General features: G+C 33.5%; 3 protein-coding genes and 1 long non-coding RNA gene across 6 annotated transcripts; 1 reads left to right on the top strand and 3 right to left on the bottom strand.

Annotated features, from left to right (window-relative positions):
• Positions 1-324: 324 nt before the first annotated feature.
• LOC107635025 (SKP1-like protein 21) lies at positions 325-6,395 on the bottom strand. Of its 2 annotated transcripts, none has more exons than XM_016338373.3 (10): positions 6,134-6,395; positions 5,031-5,394; positions 4,657-4,881; positions 4,355-4,546; positions 4,162-4,272; positions 3,924-4,002; positions 3,125-3,228; positions 2,855-3,015; positions 1,407-1,540; positions 325-732 (listed from the first exon to the last, which is right to left on the bottom strand). In XM_016338373.3, exons 2-9 carry the CDS (start codon positions 5,064-5,066, stop codon positions 1,414-1,416), a joined length of 1,035 nt encoding a protein of 344 aa, XP_016193859.1. In that variant the 5' UTR covers positions 5,067-5,394; positions 6,134-6,395; the 3' UTR covers positions 325-732; positions 1,407-1,413. The 2 variants fall into 2 exon arrangements, with proteins under 2 accessions (XP_016193859.1, XP_088339552.1); XM_088483426.1 differs by having other exon boundaries at positions 5,337-5,394.
• Positions 6,396-7,261: 866 nt separating this feature from the next.
• LOC107635026 (origin of replication complex subunit 5) lies at positions 7,262-10,068 on the bottom strand. Its single transcript, XM_016338375.3, has 5 exons — positions 9,849-10,068; positions 8,544-9,392; positions 8,032-8,463; positions 7,606-7,891; positions 7,262-7,503 (listed from the first exon to the last, which is right to left on the bottom strand). The coding sequence occupies exons 2-5, from the start codon at positions 9,383-9,385 to the stop codon at positions 7,450-7,452; spliced, it is 1,614 nt and encodes a 537-aa protein (XP_016193861.1). The 5' UTR covers positions 9,386-9,392; positions 9,849-10,068; the 3' UTR covers positions 7,262-7,449.
• A 659-nt stretch (positions 10,069-10,727) lies between these two features.
• LOC107635028 (uncharacterized) lies at positions 10,728-13,394 on the top strand. Of its 2 annotated transcripts, XM_088485935.1 has the most exons (9): positions 10,728-10,886; positions 10,969-11,049; positions 11,636-11,725; positions 11,814-11,980; positions 12,077-12,146; positions 12,464-12,543; positions 12,690-12,752; positions 12,855-12,931; positions 13,059-13,394. In XM_088485935.1, the coding sequence occupies exons 1-9, from the start codon at positions 10,809-10,811 to the stop codon at positions 13,157-13,159; spliced, it is 807 nt and encodes a 268-aa protein (XP_088342061.1). In that variant the 5' UTR covers positions 10,728-10,808; the 3' UTR covers positions 13,160-13,394. The 2 variants fall into 2 exon arrangements, with proteins under 2 accessions (XP_088342061.1, XP_088342062.1); XM_088485936.1 differs by lacking the exon at positions 11,636-11,725.
• A 3,418-nt stretch (positions 13,395-16,812) lies between these two features.
• Positions 16,813-18,457, bottom strand: LOC107638056 (uncharacterized). Its single transcript, XR_001619714.3, has 2 exons — positions 18,159-18,457; positions 16,813-17,364 (listed from the first exon to the last, which is right to left on the bottom strand). It is a non-coding gene; the product is annotated as an uncharacterized LOC107638056 (long non-coding RNA).
• Between the last annotated feature and the right edge of the window lie 3,081 nt (positions 18,458-21,538).

Genomic DNA, 21,538 nt, shown 5'->3' with positions numbered 1-21,538 from the left:
AGTTGTAAATATTGATTATTTAGAGGAAAAAGGAGAAAATCATCAATATAACCAAATATCACATGCAATCATGAACCAAATGGGTAGCAAAAGAAAAAACCATCTTCCAAATGATCAATACAAGCCTCACAAAATTAGAAATATTATCTGAGGAAAGAGAATCAGAATGGATAGAAAGGGTATCACCATAAGATGGGATCACCGGATCAATATCAAATCCAGACCCATGAATTGCACTCTTCTCTTCAATCTCATCTTATATGGAATGAGTTTTAAATTATTACTTATGTGAAGAAAAAAAATTACTCCAACAACTACAGAGTCTGAGAGTCACATTAGGAGTACAAAAATGAATATATGATCACAACCCAATTTTTAACAATTTGTCAACACAGAAATGGACGAGAGTAAGAAACTTCTTTCAAAACTCAAGCAATCAATGCACAAAGATACAACATTATTACATACAAGCCCATCCTACTATTTATTTTCTATTGGCACAAGAGGCAGCCTCCAGCATCAAATTGTGCCTGGGGCCAAGAACCAATAATGAATAAAATTCAACAGTGAATTAGAAAAACAAATAAATAACTGACATGCAGCACTTTCCTAAGGCTTGTCAGCACCTCTCAAAATTGTTCAAGCCACAGGCCATTTGTGCGGGGGCTTGTAAGGATCCATTTTCCACTGATTCCTTCTTGTTTGTGTGACAGTATCATGAGGTCAAGTCCTCTGCATAGATAAATTTTTAATTAGTGTAGTGAATCAAAAGACATAAGTGGATGAAATGACATTAAATACTATTATTTTTATAGCATGTTATATCAGAAAACAGAAAGCAATAATCATGGGAAAGTGGTGTATTAACTACACACTGAATAAACTAGAGAGTTATTCAGGGAAACAATAAACAAGTCAGTTACCAAATTCATCATGCCAATTCAAAAGGGTAAGGAAAGAAATCTCTCTGGCAATAATGCCCCACATCATGGTTCTAAAAGATGATACACATGTAAAGATGCAATTTTCACTCAGCTTCTCATATATAGCACATGCAACAAGCTTAACATATATTAAATATTAAGCAAGAGAAAACAAGTTATAGCAGCTAAAGAAAGCGAAAATTGGCTCTAGGCAAGGTCATCAATAGCGGATTGCGGCTCATTATGTTTTGTTAAATTTCCGCCACGCAATAGCGCTATTGCGCCGATATAGCGGATATTTGACAACCTTGGCTCTAGCTGACCAAAATGTAGGAGCAAAAGCAAACTAAAATGATTTTAAAAGGACATAAAAAGGAGAAAACATTTTATTTATTTGTTTTTTAAAAATGATTTTAAAAGTTCTACTAACAAGCATATAAAGGGTAAACAACGTCACTAAAACAAACTCAGCGATAAACATACAAGCATTTCATCTTAAAAAACTGTTTCCATTGGATGTAAAAGGCATTGCTTTTCTTTCTTGCCCCAAAGACAACAGTTCCTGCATCCTCTCTGGCCAGTCAGAATTTAATATGCGGGCGAAATCTTCCACTTCCCTGCATCAAAGGGTATTGAGCAAATAAGATTTTGGCATATCAAATCACAAGAGTACATCAATATGAACATCATGCAGACATTTCTTCATATCAAACCCATGCCTTCTTTTATCCAAAGTGGCAGGGAAGGACAACACAGAAGGAGTTTAACAAGAACTTCATGATTATTGCTACTTTGTTAAACTGTGTGTGTGTGAAATAAGCTTGGTCAATTATGGAAACTAAAGTATAGGGCAGCCAGATGAACAAGTATCCCGCGATAACGTAGGATCTAGGAATGGGCTGCATCCAAAGGGCGTAATGTAGGCAGCCTAACCTAATAATTACATCAGTGGCTGATTCCACGGCTTGAACCTGTGACCTTGAGGTCACACGGAGACAACTCAATCGTTGTTCCGAGGCTCCCCTTCTATGGAAACTAAAATATAAAATGGGTAAATTCAATGATCATAATAATATTATTAAATACCCAATGAAAAACAAATTTCAGCCAAAAAACCAATAATTTTACCATAATGTACCTAGACAAATTTTGCAAAGTACCAGAATACAAAAAGTAATATTGTTAGATTAGAACTTTGTTAGTGTGTGTAAGATGAGTTGAGTCAGCTTAATTAGGTTTATGTTAATCTGACAAGCATTAAATAGACTTGTTAGGTAGTTAGTTATGGAGTTACATCTTGTTTCTGAAGTTAATTATTGACATAATCATAACACAAGTTCACAATCATAAGTAATCAATCATCATTTTCACTCTCAAACTTAGAGATTTCTTATTGTTTTTCTTGTCACTTTCCCACCCTTTCATTTTTCTTTTTTGTTCCATTATGTTCTTCAATAGCAGGCATGCACACACAGATTAAAACAAGTTGCATTATTTATTGAAACATTTTAAACATACAAGATCAAGAAAAACCTATTGCTAGATTGCTAGGGATACAAAGATTACTAAAAATTCTCCAACATAGGAACAATACAAAATAAACATTTGTCACTTGCCAATCCCAAACACAATGAAATCAATTTGGATATTGTCACATTGCCCTCTCTCTCATATATACACGAATGTGAGCACGTCATTTCACATGCAACCAGCAATACATGATTCAAGAAATACAATTTGTTGAAAGAAAGAGCTCATCAATCATTCTGATGCTATGTCCTCTCCATATGATAGAATAAAGATAATAGTGCTAGTGATCTGCCACTGCAACTATGCTAAAGATAATGATTGTCATCCACAAAAAGAAAAATACAACTTCAAATTTTAGCATGAAGTGTAAACACTGCACTTAGAATATAGTCTAGCCCCACCTGTCAAGTTTTTCCTGTAATGCAGGATCGATGTCCTCATCTATATCTCCATCATCAAACTCTCTAGGAACAAAAGTGCTGTCTTCTGTATTAGACTGAGAGGCCTCGGAAACTCCATTAGCTCCATCAGTTTGGGGTATGATATTATGACCATTTATCTCCTATTAGAAGTAAAAAGCAATAAACACTTGGAACATATATAGTAAATAACTGAACTTGTTTTTTCAAATTTAACTTGAAGCCAAATTTGATATTAGATATTATGACTACCTTATTGTTCAGTTCAGAAGCTTCCTTCAAAGAAGAGCTCGTCTGTTGCTCTTTTCTTCTTCGGTTTTTCTTTTTATTCTTAGAATTTTTCATCTCCTTTGGATCTGTAACAAAATTTCTCACTAACAGTTAGGCATCTGCATTCCCAAGCAGATGAAACAGGAAAATAAAATAAAATGCTACAGCCTACAGAAGACCACTACTCAAGACTCGAGAGTTTCCGGACATTGTCAAACACAAAAGCTTAAATATAAATCCCACTGAATGAAAATGATTGTATAACTAGGAAATTTAGACGAGAAACAGATATTGTTTAGTTAGTTGGAGCAGTAATTTCAAACCTTCATTGATAAATTTTTAGACAAGCGAGTTTTGTGGAATAAGATTAGACATTTCAATTCTCTTTAAAGTAAAGCACGTGGCCCTTATAGAGGACTTTCCCTCTAAATATGGTGAGTGGCTGACATATTAAAGGCTTTACTTTAACAACCAAAAAAGGATCTCTTTGTCCTCACAATCCTACCTTTTGGTATATTTCTTCTTTTCATTTCAACAAGATCATTGGACCACCTACACTGTCTATACTTGATGCAGACAAACATTAACGAAAGAACTGAGTACTACTAATTTCGAGTTTCACCGTTGTCAAGATGGACAAGAGGTAGTTTCATGTGGTCAACAAATTACATCAAATGGAAATTGCTCAACTAGGACGAAGTAGTACCATTTCATCGATCTAACAACAACAAAAAGCATTAAGTAAAACTCATGTAAAGGGGATCGAAAAATGCTCAGTTACCTGCATCATTTCCATTAATAAAAGACAAAAGGTCATCGACTGACCGATCATCCACATTCTCTTCTTCAACTTCAACATTCTGAAACATGTGTCCGACCAAATCTTGTTAAACATCAACATTTTACAATTCAAGAATCAGGACATTAAAAAAGGTACAAGTAATTAAATAATACTTTACAAATTGGACAGTGTGCTTGCACTGTAATGTGATGAAAAAAATAAGAAACAATATTTACACCTTTAGCCTCTCACGCTCCTTCAGCTCTTTCCTTTTCTTAGCATACAAGCGGTTCAAAAGCCTGATCCTCGGATCAGCAGTTGTGTTTTTCAAGGGCTCCAATTTCTCTTCCTGGATCAAATGGAATGTCTAAAAACATCAAAACTGACATCGAAAAAAGAATTGAAACATGGTTATTGCAAGCACCAGATACCTCCGTAAGATCATCTGGCAAATTAAATATGCCGCGTATTTCCTCAGGGGATTTTCCTTCAATTATTCGAGCAAGTGTACGGCTGGTAAGATCAACCAATGGTTTCAACTGAAGGCTGTCTGCAGCAGATGTCAACTCACATAACTGCTTTGTGTCCATCCGCATGAATTTCTCATCATAAGACTTCCGCTCCTATACAAAAACTAAGCCATCCGTCAAATAAAACCTTTCCATTTAAAGTGCATCTTATATTTGATTATAAGTTTATAACAACATAAAAAAAGTGAAGAAACATAAAGTACCTTGTTTGAGCGACCTGCTACTTGATGAAATCGGCAATAATCAAGTATTAAGCTAAAAATAGTAGGGGTGACTCGTTGAGGAAGACATATTGCACAGTTCTTTGAAGATCCCGTGCCTTTTTGTATTACTTCTTGACAAATAAAAGGGCAAAACATTGCAATTTCCTGTTCCACTTGTTGTATTGCACCATCTGGTGTCTGAAGCCAGATATACGGCTGCATAATCTGAAGCAAGAAGTTGAACACTGGATTTTAAAATCTCTCAATATCTCAGGATAAAAAATTGTAAGAGAAAAAAAAATAAAATCATAATCACAGAACCAGGAGAGGATCTTAAACTAGAAATTACTTATATCATACAATCAGATACGCACCTCGGGTTTACTAACTGCCATGTCAATTTCTGACATTTTAAACTAGTGTCAAAAGCGGAAACTACTGATATTTGAAGTTTATTCACGGAATCACGGTTCGACCAATATATGCAGAGGTGGAAATTCAAATTCAAATTTCAATTCCAGACAACCAGATAATACATCCACTAATCAAACGAGGTTTGGGATCAGGATTAAGCTTCTCTAGCAGCAGCATCAAATGCATATGGTCCATGAAAGCATTGGCAGTGATACACAATTCCCTATATCACAATATTTCAACAAGCAAGGATAACAGACATAAACCTTGCCAAAGTGTAGAATGGTGAATAATTCAGCAGCACCTCCTAAATTCAGAAAGACCCTGCATAAATAAGATAAGAAGTCAAAATGTGTAATGAATAACAATACATAAATGAAGAGTATGCAAATACATAAAGCAGCAACTAAGACATGCCCTATCCTACTATTACAAAACTAAGTACAAGAATTGATTGATGCCTATTTCCACCCGAAATTTCTTAAGTAACATTTCCAAACAATAAAACTTCAAAAAGAAAATACTTCAAACAAGAGAAAACTATCAACACATTTAACTTACTTTTTTTTTTTTCAAAATGGCAAAAACATTTATAGTTACATTACTGCTGCTCACATCTTACTAAGCATGCTTCCATTTGAACTTGGTATTATCCAAATATCACATTAAGTTAACACATAAAAAATAGAAAAGACAAAAAAAGACAGAGTGGTTTTTACAAATTTCCTGATTCCATATAGAAAAAGAAAATAAAAACAGAAAGAGAACAATTTAAAAGCTACTTGTTAGCTAATTACACACAAGAATTCTGAATTCCCATGATACTAAAAAGCTTCACCATCCGCCAACTTCACAAAACAGTAATGGCAGAGTTTAAAAGGAGCTAAATTTTCATTATTTATATCAGCTACATGATTTTGATTAGCATCAAATTTCTTTAACATCATCATTTCCAACACAACAAACACAATAGCAACATGAATAAGAAGTTGAAGAAAGGGGTTGTTATATGCCAGCACAATAAACGAAACCAAAAGGGGGAAAAAGCACCAGGATTCTTTACCACGAGCTTAGATTGAAGAAACAGCAATGGTATTAAAATGCTAAACACCAATGGTACTTAAAATTGTAAACAATTTGCTCCAATAATTCAATCAATGCGCTGTATTGTGGGCAAATAAGAGAGAGAGAGCGCTTTGAAATGCGGGGAATTGGCGGTTGTCGGCGATGAAGAAAAAAAAAAGACAGAGAACGAAAGAGAGAGAAAGAATGGTGGAGGAGAGAGAAACAAAATATTTTGATATTTGCATTTCCTTCTTCCGCAAAACAACTTTTTTTTTCTTAAAGTAAGAGTGGATTTTCTTTTTGGTGATTTGGTCATATTCTTCTTTTTTGTGACGGAGAAAATTTTCAATTGAGGTTTTTTTTTTTTCAATTAGTATTTTCAGTTTTTCTCTCTCTGGTTTTGGTCTTTAACATTTTCAGGTTCCGTTCTCAGTTGATTTGTTCTTTCTGGGCTAAGGCCTAAAGCAATTTTAATATGGGCTTTCCATAGGCTAATTAGATCCATCTATTTTTTTTATCCCTAAATAATATTAATTAATTATGGTTATGATTACGAATTTACGACTGAAATTGTTGGGGGAAAAAAATTAAAAAGAAAAGGCAATTATACGAGTGAAATTTCGTTGTTACAAAAGGATATGCAGGAAAGTCTAAGCTTCAGCAACTAAATTCTTCTCCATGGAACGTTTCTATTGCGTTGTTATTCACTAGTTTTATTATATACAGTTTGTAATGGAAAATTTTAAAATAATCAAACTTCAAAAGTTAATTATGGTAGGAGATGCTAGGACTTTATAAAACTTTTAGGGGCTTGTTACTTCAGTAAACAAATTCTCATAGTTTTGTCATTAACCATTGATAATTGATTCAGTATGTTCACTATATTTTCCATTGAAATGCACATATTGAATCTAAGAATTTTAGAGTTTTCATGAGTGGCTTTGGCTAAAAATTCCCATTCTGGAAAATTGAAATAGATGGGGCATTCATTTGAAGTACAAGAAATTTCTTAAGAAAATTGGGTCTTAAACACAATTTGTGCCATGCTACAATTCCATATCTGCCAAGAGAAAAATTATTTCAGAATCCATACTGCACTAAAGGTTAGATCTGCGATATATATGCATTTTTGGAAATTCCATGTGCATTAAAATTATTCAATCCATCCAATGTTACAATTCATAGGGATAATTCCGGCAATTTCATGAGGATAACTGCAGATAGCACATAGCAGCATCGTAGGTTGTACAGATTCTATCAGAGAAAAATGGATAACCAGGATTTGTGAAGCAGAAGAACCAAAGTCAAAGATTGCTAGGTTCTTTTATACAAATAACTTGATAAAGGGAACTTGAGGCTCCTTGCAACCTGCTTAAACAACAATGAAAATATTATTCTTCATTTGTTTTCCAAATGTCATATAAATAAACCAAGAATTTTGTGGGAGTGTTACGTGGGAACTGAGGTTACCTTCAAAGCCAAGTCTTCCGATATAGTTGACCGATACCGAACTGAGCCTTCAATTGGACAGCTTCTTCCTTTAAATATAAATTTAGCATTGCAGAGACTGGATAGCTGCAACAGAACATCAGACATCAGCTCGCCGCTTTGTTTGTCCTCATCCGACGAATCTTCTGCGACCGATACAATACACTGAAAGATGGCTAACAACCTCTCCAGTGGGAAACTTCCAGGTCCTTTCATTAGTAACTCCTCTTCTAAACTTTCCTTTCTTTCAGGCACCTTCTCAGAGGGTCTAAACACAAAAAGAACAATAGACTAGAAAGTTAAACATCCACTGCTTGAAAAAAGAGAGAGAACAAAAGCAGAATCATACTATGGCTAGAGAACTAATTTTTGTAAATTACACATCAACCAACAAATCAACATGCTTACTTCCTCTTTCGCTTTCGATTATCAGAACCTCCTTTGGAATCAAAAAGTGAAGCATCAAGAGTAGCTGGATTTCGGGAAGCAAGAAATGCTGAAATAAGAAGATACTTTGCACTAGTAGACATGTGAAAGTCTAGCTTGGCAATTTCTTCACGTCGCTCCAGTTTCTTTTGATTCACCTTCAGATTTGCCTCTTTGGAGTTCTCAACTTCAGCTGAAGGGTGAGATGAAACCTTAAATATCTCATTCAGAGAGGATGTGATGTGAGGATTGATATGACTAAATAACTTTCTCTTCATGTCTTTGTCTTTGTCTCCATTAGGAAAGACTCTTTTATCGCTTAAAGGTTCACAATATTTTTCATATAGTGGTTTGAAGGCAGTGGACAATTCATCAACCTGCCTAGTAACCCTAAAGAAAGACCTTAAAGCCATACTGCATGAAAAATAAACAAAAATTCACTATGAGATTATGTAAATCTGAGAATGGAAAGTAATAGTAATAAGATGTCTTACTCCAAGAATGAAGAATACAGCTTCGAGTCTGCTTGGTTTCTCGACAATATTTTGCGAATATCAGCATCTGTGTAATCAGGAAAGTATACAGGGATAGGCTCCACATAACCCATGTTAGAGGAGTAAAAGGTATCTGGAGAAGTATTGCTGATAAATATTAGACCCACCTCAGGAAGCTTTAGCAGATCATAGACATTAAACAGAAAGGGTAATAAAGTAGAGCTCTTATCCCACTCTCTAACAAGCTGAAAATTGTCAAATACCAAGTAGATCATGTTTCCAATCCCCCCTTGTGCCATTGTCTTGCCTGATATCAACTTCTCCGACTTCTCCTTCAGATTGTTTATGGCATCGGTCAATGCTTCCCTAAGAAAATTAATAAAATCCGATGGTCTCTCACAGCGCTTTGCGTTTGAATAGCCATTGGCAGCACTTTTTCTATGGAGATGCAACTGATTTAGAATAGATTCAAACAAGATACGCTGATTATAACACGTCCTGCAGCTAGAATAAACAAGAGGCCTATTGAGATGCCGGAATAATTGAAGAATGATACTGGTTTTTCCAGTGGAAGCACCACCATACACAAACAAAGGAAGCATTGGAGTGTTCAATGGCCCCAAAAGACTTACAATCTCGAGAATCTGGCTATTTCTACCGGGGAAATTAGAAAACAATTCATCTAGGCTAATAGGGTCTCCTCCAACTAAAAGGTCATTGATTGTTAGAGGTTCAAGGCTATTTACTTTTGCAGAAGATGCATTATTAGAAGTCGACGCAGAAGATGAAGCTAAAGACCTTGTAGTTCTTCTGGGAATTTGTGCAGCTTCCTCTGAATTCATGTTTCCTCTGATAAAATCAACAATGGAATCATCAATTTGGAATCAAAATTTTGAAAAAACAAATTGTAACGGATTCCACGCACTCTTAGGATTGGTAGTCAATAAACAATAATCCATTGTGCTGGAGTTCACATACACAGAACCTGAAAGAACTTAACACTAACTCTAATGGATATATTAATCAGATTTATGAAAGCATCATCATTATCATACAGTAAAATTGAACTTGAGTGATATCAAAGCTTCAGTTCAATAAATGGCTTTCAAAATTCACAAACTACAACGCAAAATTGATTAATTTTCGTTGGTTTGAAAGTAAAAAGATGTCATAGAATATTCTAAAGACAAATATGAACATACTGAAATTGATAACAAACCAAATCCAATTAGATTAAGAAAGTGAGGAAAAACCCTAAATTAAACCTAAAAGAAGAGAAAAGGATTGTGGAGTGAAGGTCTTTACCGAGAAAACAGAGAACAGAGATGCGAGCAGATCCAATTGGGTGCGCGTGGCAAGCACGACTCAGTGAAGGCGCTTGGACGTGTCGCTTTTTCCACGCAGTTGTTTGGTGCAATGTGACAGTGAAGAATGAAGAGTGAAGAGAGCAAAATCAAATGGCAAATACAATATTACAATACAACACACTGCAGGGAAAGGAATGGAAATGGCGCCAAAATCAAACAACGTTGTCCCGGGAAGGGCCACTTTTCTCTCCATTTTTTTGGGCTTATGATTGTCTATTTGGGCCTCCATCAGAATTCAGTATGGGCCAGTTGATTTGGGTCTTCTAGTCCATGACCAAAAAATTGTAGATATAGTTTTTTCTTTTAAAAAATAAATTGTACCAGGGCAACATCCGATTGAATATTCCTTTTTCTAGAAAAAAAAAATAACAATAACAATAGTTACTCAATATTTAATTGAATCTATTTACAAACTTTATAAGTTAAAGTTCTTAATCGAGAATTTAATTAAACTATAGATACCTAAAATTAATTATTTATGTTTAATTCGATGAAAATTTTGAGTGATACAAATTAAATTATATAAGCAATTGCTTAATAGAAATTAGAAAGTAAATTATCCTCTTTTATATATAATTATATAATAAATTTATCATATATTTTTATGGCATAAAATCATGGCACTTCTAATCAATTCCATTTGATAGTTAAGGTTGATACAAAGATAAGTTTTGAAATATGCATTAAATATAAAAAAGTTATTACAAGCTTTAAATGAACACATAAATAAATTTATTATATAATAATATACAACAAAAAAAATAAATAAAAATAATTAGCAAACACGTGGCTACATCAGGGACGTAAGGAACGGAGCGTTGAATTGTGAGTTGTGAAGAGTGAGGAAGGAGCATAATAACGATGCAGTGAAAATATCAATTATCAAGTGCAGAGTGAAATGGGGGAGCTTTATGCTTTGGACTTCGATGGAATCCTCTGTGATAGCTGCGGTGAGAGCTCTCTCTCTGCTCTCAAGGTACTGTACCCTCTCTCCTTTCTCTCTTACTTGTTTTTTCATTTCAAGTTTTCACTTTTTCATTAATTAGGATACCTTTCAGGCTGCGAAAGTGAGATGGCCTTCTTTGTTTCATGGCGTGGATTCGGCCACTCAGGATTGGATTGTTGACCAGATGCATTCAGTAATTAATCTCATATTCACTACTTACTTCTTATGCATTTTTTTAATCAATTAGTTAATTATTATGTTTATGCCTTTGTTTTTTGCTAAATTGCTTTATAATTTAGATGTTATGTGTTTTGGTTCTGAATAACTGTTAACTGCTTATCAACTTATACGATTTGGAAATAACAACAGAGGCCTCAAATTATAGAAAGGGAATCAGAGACAAAATTATTTTGCTTTCAAATAAATTTCCTTGTTTTAGAAGAGTACCATTATGAGGTGCAATGCATGTGTCAAGCTCACTTCTTTGAGGAAGTAATTGATTTTTCCTCTAAGATTTCAGTAGGACTTTGATTATAAAATTGTTCCAAAACTAAGCTAATTAAACAACACACTGTTTCTCGCTAACTTTGTTGCCTTTTTTATTGATAATCAAGTTTTATTCCCTCAAAATATGAACATTTTCCGGTTTTAATTGCATATGATGTTGTGAATATTTTACTCAAAAATATTGAGCTTTCAAAAACATTGCTTTGAATATGGCGAATAAATAGACCAATTTTCATTCTGAAGATGAACTTCCATAGTTGTCTGTGTTATAGGTCCGACCGGTCGTAGAAACTGGATATGAAAATGTTTTACTTGTGAGATTGTTGTTAGAGACCAGAATACCTTCCATCAGGAAGTCTTCAGTGAGTACAATGTCTTATCTCTGATCTTTAGCATTTATCCGTGGAATTTGCATCTGCTTTTGACTGATGCCTACGTTTTTTTTGCAAGGTTGCAGAGGGGCTCACGGTTGAGGGTATATTGGAAAATTGGTCCAAGTTGAAGCCTGTTATCATGGAAGAGTGGAGTGAGAATAGAGAAACTTTGATAGATCTTTTTGGAAAGGTTAGAGATGAATGGTTGGAGCAGGATTTCGCTACTTGGATCGGTGCAAATAGGTAACCAAATTAAACCTTCTGAGCTGTGATTAGTTTAGCATATTTATATCACATGAAGGAGATCTACTACTACTAATTCGTGATGTTTGTCTATAGATTCTATCCTGGTGTTTCTGATGCATTAAAATTTGCAAGCTCGAGAGTGTACATCGTCACCACGAAACAGGTCAGCATCCAACCTTCTTTTTGACCCTAGCTAGGGGATGATAATCCCGTCAACAGACACTTTTGTCTCAGTATTAATGAAAAATACTCCATTCCATAAATTTTTACTTTCGAAAGTCAATGTATCTTGATATAAATTGCAAGTAAATATATAAAATTTTTAATGCACCGAATTTTCAAGGTGATAATTATTTTGGAATGAAAGAGTAAGAGAGAAAGGAAGATAATGTTGTCCTAATACGACTTATGCACCTTTTGCAATTTTACATCATGTCCCCTGTTCATTTTGTATCTTTATCATTTCTTTTGTAATTTTAGAGCCGTTTTGCCGATGCTTTACTCCGAGAGCTTGCTGGGGTGACAATTCCACCTGAAAGAATATATGGTCTAGGAACTGGGTTAGTGTAGTATATATTCGACTAAAATAATGTCCAGTGATGCTTTTAACATTTTTTTCTTTTTATTGTTTTTCTTTTCTTTTCTCTTGCTTTATTTTTTGAAAGGAAATTCACTTTCCTTGCACCATCTTTGGTTTTACCGGTAGGCCTAAGGTGGAAGTGCTGAAGCAGCTTCAAAAGAGATCAGAGCACCAAGGACTCACACTTCAGTAAGATATTGTGCTACTAGAACTAATTATACATCATTCTGGTTATTGTTATTTCTACTGGAATTCTATTATTGCTTACATGAAATTAACTCTTTTAACCAGCTTTGTTGAGGATCGGCTTGCTACCTTAAAAAATGTCATCAAAGAACCTGAGTTAGATCAATGGAATCTGTATTTAGGTAGCTTCCTTTTGTATTTCTTAACCAGTTTATAATTGGAATGGATTCTCTCATGGGAAAATATTACATGACATCGTGATACGTATGGTCGAGCGTGCCTGATAAGTGTAATTGTTTTTGGGATCAGGAAACTGGGGTTACAACACTCAGAAAGAGAGAGAAGAAGCTGCAGCTATCCCCAGAATTCAAGTTCTTGAGCTGTCGGACTTCAGTAAGAAGTTGAAATGATTGTTTGTTGCCTTCATTGAATTTTCACTTTTTCAGGCGTCAGCATTGAACTGAACATTTTGTTACCATCTCATTTATAAAGAAAGTCAGTTTGTTGTGACCACAATCTTTCTATTTAAAATGGCTGCTGTAACTGTATCCTCTAATGTTATATAGAGAAATGTTTTTTCAGTACATAGTAATATAGTATATATACACACACAATAAATTGACAGTTGATTATTGAAACTCAAAACTGGTTTTCATTATGTAAGTGTTATGTTCAATAAGAAAAGATAGATCTACACTCTTGGATGAAGGCAATGTGTTGAGTTTACACATATATAACTGAGTTTGCTTTTATTTGGGTGGCTAAATATATTAAGTTATAACAATGTGGAAATAAATAGAGGAAATATGTGCCTCAAATGAAGCTGCAAGATCAATGTGGAAGATTCCAAAAAATAGGACGCCACTCATAGTCATATGGGAATGACTATTTCGAAAGCAAATATTATTTGTGGTAATACTATGCTGAGAAAAGGTATGAAATACTTCGAGGATTTACTACACATCTTCCGTCTTAGAAGGCAGGTTTGGTCTCCATCAAAGTTATGCAAAATGGTAAAAATATTAATGCATAGATAAAATTATATTTTAATGCATGAAAACTTAAACAAAAAATTCCATTAAGATGAAGTCAACTATATAGATCAAACAATATTATTATATTCAGTTATATATTATGTCTATAATAAATTCATTTATGCTGTAGATGAGCTTAATTAATATGGTAACGGTAGCTCTTTTTACTCAAACATCGATATTACCTTAGGCCTTTCCTTCTAACATGCAAACCAAAAAATGTAATCTTACACTGTTAAAGTGTGTTTAGTTTGGAATTTGTTAAACCAAAGAAGCAATAAAGGGTTTCATTTTTTATCCTCAAAATAATTTATTTTCTTGCATTTTCATGCAGGTTTTACTTCTTAGTATTCTTGAAATTCTTCGAAGATTTTACAAGTAGCTACTCCTAACATTTGCATTTTCATTTTATTTCATGGTGTCTTGGCAACCATACATCTACATCCGCATCTACCTCCAAACTATTATTTTTTATTTACTAACTAAGTTCTATTCAATTAGGCATTATTAGCACATAATAAAACATTAAATCCAAAAGGTTGTAACATATACTGACTTTAAAGTCAAGGCAGTCCGGAGTATCACGCTCCTATCATCATCTCTCTCTTTCCAAAAAGGTGTTTAGAAAACAAATTATTTCGAAACAAATAAAAAAAGCTAGCTATATCGAATTATCGGCTCATTTTTTTTTATATTATAAACAATTTGATGATATGCGTTGATATTTTATCTGAATGTTGTTTTGATTTCAAAAGAATTTTATGCAGTCATATCATTACTACACACTCTCTTATATTTTATACTTGTATTTTAACAGGGAGATGGGAGGCCATTTTGAAAACTTGTAATTTCTGAAGTCCCTGGTTGCAGTGATGAAGATTATTTTGAAGAAGTTTACAATGTGACCATTCTGCGTAGGAGACTGCTCTATTTGTTATGTTAGTCCCAATTTATGATGATTCTCTTAATAAAGTTAATTTATCTATGAATTGCACAACCGTTTTGGAAAATTCAGTTCTTACCTATCAAAAGATTCAAAACCTTGAATACTTTGATAATATCTATCCTTTTTAATTGTTCATCTTCTGATCTTCCTTCTTGTTCATTCCTCAGAATTCATCTGTTGTTTCTATTTATCTATATATTATTGCATACTTATCCAGGAAAAATAAATTAGAAGGAGATTTTAAAAGTACCTGACACATGCCTTCAAATTTCAAATATACAATATGACACATGCTTGTTTCTGAACTTAGTGTTATTCATGTCAGTATTGTGCAAATGGAGATGTGTGGCATCTTTCAGATAGAACTTATGAAACAACTACTCTTCTCAAGAATGCTGGAAGTTTCACGAATCAAATATATCTTTTTCCTCCTTAACCATTGTTTTCTTTTAAGTTTGTCCCTCCTATCATAGTAACATGATAAACACTGGCACAGTTAAGATGACTGTTGTATCCAACTTTGATTCCCGCTTAAGGAAACTATTGAAGGATCTTAATGTTTTGAATCTGTGAGCTTCTGTAGTCCCTTCAATATGTTTTTACTTTTTACTTAACTCATGCATATTTTAGGGATGTATTGAAATCTTTGCATTAATGTTTATGCGAACTTGCTTGTTGAACTTCTCTTAATTTGCTCAAATGTTGCAGTGTCTGTGTACACCTTTCATAATGTCTGATTAATTATAGTTTTTTTTGCTTCAATTTGATAAATTTAATATTCATAACAAATAATTTCGAACAAAGATATCAAACTCTAGAGTTCATTTGAAGTCATGAAGCTTAGATAAAATTGAAGTCATGAAGCTTTGATAAATTTGAAGTTTGGCATGGGAATGAATGATGAATTAGGTGTAAGTAGATTAAGTCTTGTTTTTATTCTATATCTTATGATATAAATCATTGTGATTATTACATAGATATTCTTAATTGCCCGACATATTTAGGGAACCTAAAAACTACTCGAATGTGAAAGGTGAAGAAGAAGCACCATAACAAAAATCATTGTGAATCTGTTTCTAATCAATTGGTCAGTATTTTTTCATTGATTAAACTTGATAAAGGTGGTGTTGGATTAGCTTCACAATCACAAGTGCAACAATTCAAAGAAGCAATTGGTTCAACTAAGTAGGAAGGGTTCCCATCCCCTGCCATAGTCACAAGAATCTTGGACTCATTATTATCAATAACCACATTACTAGGCATTGTGCTTTAACAGGAAGAAGAGATTGGCTGAGACGAAGGAAGCAGCTAAAGTTGAGGTTTGGATCAGTGGTTCCAATTTCAGGATCTGAACAGGCTCCCTCTGATGTTTGAGTGGTTGTCATCCTTTACAAAGATGGGTATGCTAGATGACATTTCTAAGTTCAAATTCCAGGAAATGTTTCTGAACACCACACGTCCTCATATAATATCTATAAATTACTTGGGTAATCCAAATTTGTTTAATTTTATTTTTATACTTCTTGTGCTTGTTATTGAAGTTTGTTGTACTTTATTTTTGACATTGTTGAATGTGGGATTTTGATGGAGTGCATTGAAGAATTTGTCACAAGATATCTTGTAACAAAATAAATTTGTTAAGATAATATCAACTGATTGCATTCCCAACTATCCGGATCAAAAACTGCCCACCGTATTGGTATACAACAAAGGAGCAGTCAAGGAAAATTGTGTTGGCTTGTGTAGTTTTGGACGAAGATGCACTCTTAAAGGAATTTAATTGATTTTATCTTATGATGCCTTTTGTGAAACTTGTTAGTTTAAACTTTAAAAATATTTAAATTTCAGAAACGTGATATTGAATGCATATTTATTTTCTTTCTTCTCTCGTTTCTAATTGGAACTCATATGTATTATTGTATTTTTGTTGTAATTCTTTATTTTTCATAGCATTTTACTTCTGTCACATAACCTTGTCTATGCTATTGTAGTTTGTTATTTGTGTTGTATTTAAAAATTGACAAGATTAATTGCTTGCCAAAACAAAATTAAGACCAATTCTTTCACTGTGGACGAGTTCCTATGTAACCAATTCAATTTATTCAAACATAGATGCGAAATATAATGTATCCAATTTTTATAATTCAACTATTCAACACTTTTTTATGTCATTTGCATAGAATCAACTACAAAATCACTTAGTCCTTGATATATTAGTGTATAATAAGAAACTTCATTCAAATGCTTGTTTATTTTGAATAAAATGCATGAAATTAAGCTAAAACTACTTAAACTACCTAGCTAATCTAACCAAAATGCGAATGCATCAATGAACACTTCTGATCCCCAACAGCAAGGCACATAACAACCACACATTGAGCCACACCTTCAAAGAATGAAGCAAGAGATACTGTTTCTTCTGCTGATTATCAATCTGATCCAAGATAAACGGCAAGTTTTTTGGAAGGTTGCCAACAGCGATATTAGTACCAAGAGCATAAGAGGCAGCAGACTTTATCTCTTCAAAAGGAGATTGGAAGGATTCAATGACAATATTTTCTATATGAGCATGTGCACTAAGATCCTTCCTCCTACCAATCTCTCCCAAACATAGAAGGGCAAGGTGCTGCTTGGCCTTTAAAATGGAAAATGAAAATATGATTAGTACACAGGGAAGTGCTGAAACAATCTGAAAGGGTAAGTCATGAGGATGTATAACGGGAAGTGTTGGATTAATTCATTCCACAATATATTGAAAAGATATCCTGAAGTTATGGTATCTATTAAATTCCAGGGATAGCCTAAAATACTACAAATTTTAAGGACATCCTATCAGACTAGCCACGAAAAAATTTAAATAAATAAAATACCAAAAACAGCAATAAAGATTCAGCAGTCCATCATCCATATTTTAAACAAGATTTAATTGGGGAAGGCTGCAAAAGTAAGGAGACAGGGAAACAGATTATCAGCAAAACATTTGCTATGCAGCCGAAAAACTGGAGAACATACAGAGTTAGAAATAAAGAGCATCCAGTCAATTATCAAAGCCTCATGAAAGATGAAATGCTAGAAAAAATAATTAAGAGTGAATTCAAAATCGAAATCGAAAATATTATTGAGAGAGGATGTAATTAGAATAATTAGCATATAACAATCATTGAAGTAATCAGAACAAGAGGATGTGAATTTAGTTACAGATCTAAAAGTGAGAAGTTAGAACGCAAATTGAGAAACAGATCGAGGAGGCGAAGGCACGTTAATGGATAAGGAGAAGCTACCAGAGCAAAAGCTCCAGGAAGGAGGAGAAGCTCGCAGGAGCAAAAAACGGCGTTTTGAGCGGCGGCAGATTAGACTCTTTCATATTATTTCCATTTCTTAATTGAAAAATTGAAACTTCGAGAAGAAAGAAACTAAATTGAGAGATACCTGAATTGAACTACCGAACTAAAGCAGAGAGCCAGAGTCAGTCCAGACAAGAGAAGAAATGTTGCTTCGACTTCGAGCAGACACGGAAGCAAGACACGGCGAGATCACCCACCAACGACCGCGAGACACGGGAGGAGCAGAGCAGTAGCTACGGAGCACGGTGAGGAGCAGAGAACCAACGACGGTGCACGATGATCAGAGATAGGGACCACAGAGGGAGAGGAATAGAGAACCAGCGACCTGGTAGAAGGAGGCAAGAACCCTAGCAGAGCCAAATGTCTCGTCTCTTTTGAAACTATGATTAAAAAAAAAGGAAAAATGTGTAAAAAGAAAAAATACAGGAATAAATGTTTAATTATAAATTCTTCCAAAAATACAAAAATGGAGTGCTATTTATAAATATTTTTATGATAGTTAATGTTACTCGCACTTAAAAGTAGGAGTAAGGAATTCGTAGCCTTATTTTTTAGGTTCTCTTAGGAGTAGTAAGAGATCTAGTTTATATTTTTTTATTTTGGCCAACCAAGATAGATTTATAACTATTTTTATCATATTAAAATTGTTAACTTCACTAATATTAATGAATCGATCTAGATTATGTCGATATAATAGAGTTGTTAACGTCGTCAAAATTAGTAACTCAAATAACGTTTCGGCGTCCCTGTCTTTTGTTTAATTTATAGAGTTTGCAAACTTGAATTGAATGATTTTTTTTTTAAATATTTGATTGCTATCAAAAGTGAATTTATAGTAAAATATTATATTTGGATACCTTTACTTTGAGGATGAATTTATTAAGGAAGACACCAGAATGAAAAAAGAAGTAAATTTGAGTTGTATACTTATAAAATAAGTTGGTCTTGAGAAATTTCGCACTCAACTTTTAAGTACCGAAAAAAATTTTATTTTTTTTTTCAATGAGCTGATAGATTTTTGAAAAAAAAAATAAATTTCTAAAAAAATTTAGCAGTAAATTTATGGGTCATTGACTTGGTACTTTATTTTTTTTTTAAGGACTATGGGATCATTTATTTTATTACTCTAAGAATAAATTAGATAATAAATTGAAGAGGAATGAACCTACTAATTGACAATAAAAATTTATCAATAATTAATGTTATTAAAAAAATTTAAATTTACACATTTAAAATTCATATTAACTTGTTATTAATTGAATGTCTTTTAAGTGTTGTTTTCCATCCTTTTAAACAAATTAAATTGTATAGTATAAAGTGTTGGCAAGAGTTCTTTTGATGTTGGAGACAATGATGTCTTCACTCTTTTGTGACATTGTTATCCAAATTTCATTTTTTATCAATTTTGTACACTGCGTGACATAGAAAAAGATGTAATCAACACATACGTGTAATACATATCATAATGAAATGTGAGATATAAACCATCGAAATTAAATAAATAAAAAGCAATATTCAATCAGAGCATTATTATGATGGTGAATTCTAAATACTTACATTTATTATTCATACCTAAAAGAAGAAGAAAATTCTTATATAGAAAATGCTTTTTCAAGACATCTATTTGGTTCTTATTGCATAATTAGGTAGGTTTTCTATTATTATTCACTTTTATCATATTATTTCACTTTCATATTTCACCAAATTTTGTATATCACTGGGAATTTTCACCACCCGCCATTTGCTTCCTCTTAATTACACTCGATTATTACTCATTTTATTGATCTTTCATACAAAAAGAACTTTTTCAAAATATAGCATAGATTTTTTAAAAAAATCCTTAATTTTTTAATTTAATTAAAAATACAAAAATAACGTTGCATTGTGGTAGCTTGTTTGATGAAAAATGTGAAAAGTTGGCATTGAACAACGGCAAACATCATACAAGATAGTGAAATAGGAATGAGGCCAAGGAGAATCTTTACTTCTTCTACTTGGTTCATTGTGCATAGCCTCCATGGATCTTTCTCGTTTGCTTAAAGCTTCATCTTTGTCCATCATCATTGCCTTGTCCAAAAATCTATCATAATGATTTCAAATGTTAGACGAAATGATAATGAAAACTTAGGTGCAGTAATGAAATTAATAATTATTTGATATTTTTTAATATTTTTATATGTCAACTTTAAAAATTAGTATCTTTAGAAAAATATATTATTTCATTAATATAGGAATTAGTTAAGATATAATCTGGTAATTTTGTGTCAATGTATAAGTTCTTCATGGTGAACAATATTTAAAATGTTTTTTTATATACTAATATTCAATCAAAGAGATAATCATTATTTTATTTTCAAAAAAAAAAGGTTAAATTAAAATGTAAAATAATATAATATGAAACTCGTAAGACTCCAGATTTTGAAAATAAATAATAAATTATTTATGATTTATTTAATTTATTTGAGAATATATTTTTAGAAATTTTTGTATTAATTGAATATTTTTTTATTATTAATTTAAAACTTTAGTGATTTAAAAACAATGAGAATTTTATATACGCTAATTTAAATAATTAAATTTTAAACTTTATTTTGTAAAAAAATTAATTTAATTATCTCTAATTATTGAATTAGAGTCTTTATTTAAAAAAAATAATAATAAATTATAAATTGATAATTAAATAGTATTATTATTGATATTATTATTTGATTAAATTTAATTTTAAATCATTACTTTATTACCCTAATTTTATTAAAAATATCTATACTAATTTTAGTTTTTTTGTCAATTAAAACCCTAATTCCCAAATTGAAAATCCTAACCCTAACCCTTTTATCCCACCGCCTTACCGCCTCACCACCGCCATTCCACCCCCCATTTCTCCCTCTCAGCTACAACGCGCACACACAAAACAAAAGAAAAAGGGAGAAAACAAATGGAAAAGGAAAAGAGACATGAGAGTCAGCAGAAGAGAGATGGAGATCGAGGGAGTGAGGAAACAGAAGAGACCAGAGAAGAGGCAGGGCCGGCGAGGAATCCGCGTCGCCACCGCACCGCGTCACGCCCTGGAGCCGCCGTCGAACCCCTCATCGCTGCTGAGCCGTCGTTGGAAGCAGGAACGCAAAGAGAGCCGTCGAGATGCGGGGAGAGAGATGGCTCGCGTTGCCTGCGCCGTCGTCAAGGTCTTCAATGTCACCATCGTGCTCCTTGGTCGCCGTTGAACAGAACCACGAAGGGAGAGAGAGACGCGCGAAGGAGACAGGGTTGGGACCAGCCTCGTCGCCGTTAGCGCAGCGGGTCGCCGCTGTTGTTCCGCGGTGTGCGGGCTTTGCGAAGAGAGAAAGACGAACGCGAAGGAGGAGTTTGGTTCGCGCTGCTATGCCTCCACCGCCGCCGTTTCATCACCGTTGCGGTTGGGCTGTCGTTGCCGTCGCCTTGGGTTGGCTGGGAGGAAAGGGTGACTGT

This window comes from Arachis ipaensis, chromosome B4, assembly GCF_059453495.1.
Source record: "Arachis ipaensis isolate K30076 ecotype BB chromosome B4, ASM5945349v1, whole genome shotgun sequence".
NCBI classification, from domain to species: Eukaryota; Viridiplantae; Streptophyta; class Magnoliopsida; order Fabales; family Fabaceae; genus Arachis; species Arachis ipaensis.
This window is presented reverse-complemented; position numbering and strand designations above follow the sequence as displayed.

Coding starts and splice junctions, on each gene's coding strand:
- LOC107635028 (XM_088485935.1), top strand. CDS start 10,809: ATGGGGGAGCTTTATGCTTTGGACTTCGATGGAATCCTCTGTGATAGC. Junction 12,147..12,463: donor ACATCGTCACCACGAAACAG/GTCAGCATCCAA, acceptor TTGTAATTTTAG/AGCCGTTTTGCCGATGCTTT. Junction 12,932..13,058: donor TCAATGGAATCTGTATTTAG/GTAGCTTCCTTT, acceptor TTTTGGGATCAG/GAAACTGGGGTTACAACACT.
- LOC107635026 (XM_016338375.3), bottom strand. CDS start 9,385: ATGAATTCAGAGGAAGCTGCACAAATTCCCAGAAGAACTACAAGGTCT. Junction 7,892..8,031: donor AATCGAAAGCGAAAGAGGAA/GTAAGCATGTTG, acceptor TTTTGTGTTTAG/ACCCTCTGAGAAGGTGCCTG. Junction 7,504..7,605: donor CGGAAGACTTGGCTTTGAAG/GTAACCTCAGTT, acceptor TTGTTTAAGCAG/GTTGCAAGGAGCCTCAAGTT.
- LOC107635025 (XM_016338373.3), bottom strand. CDS start 5,066: ATGTCAGAAATTGACATGGCAGTTAGTAAACCCGAG. Junction 4,547..4,656: donor TAGCAGGTCGCTCAAACAAG/GTACTTTATGTT, acceptor GTTTTTGTATAG/GAGCGGAAGTCTTATGATGA. Junction 3,229..3,923: donor TATTAATGGAAATGATGCAG/GTAACTGAGCAT, acceptor ATTTTGTTACAG/ATCCAAAGGAGATGAAAAAT.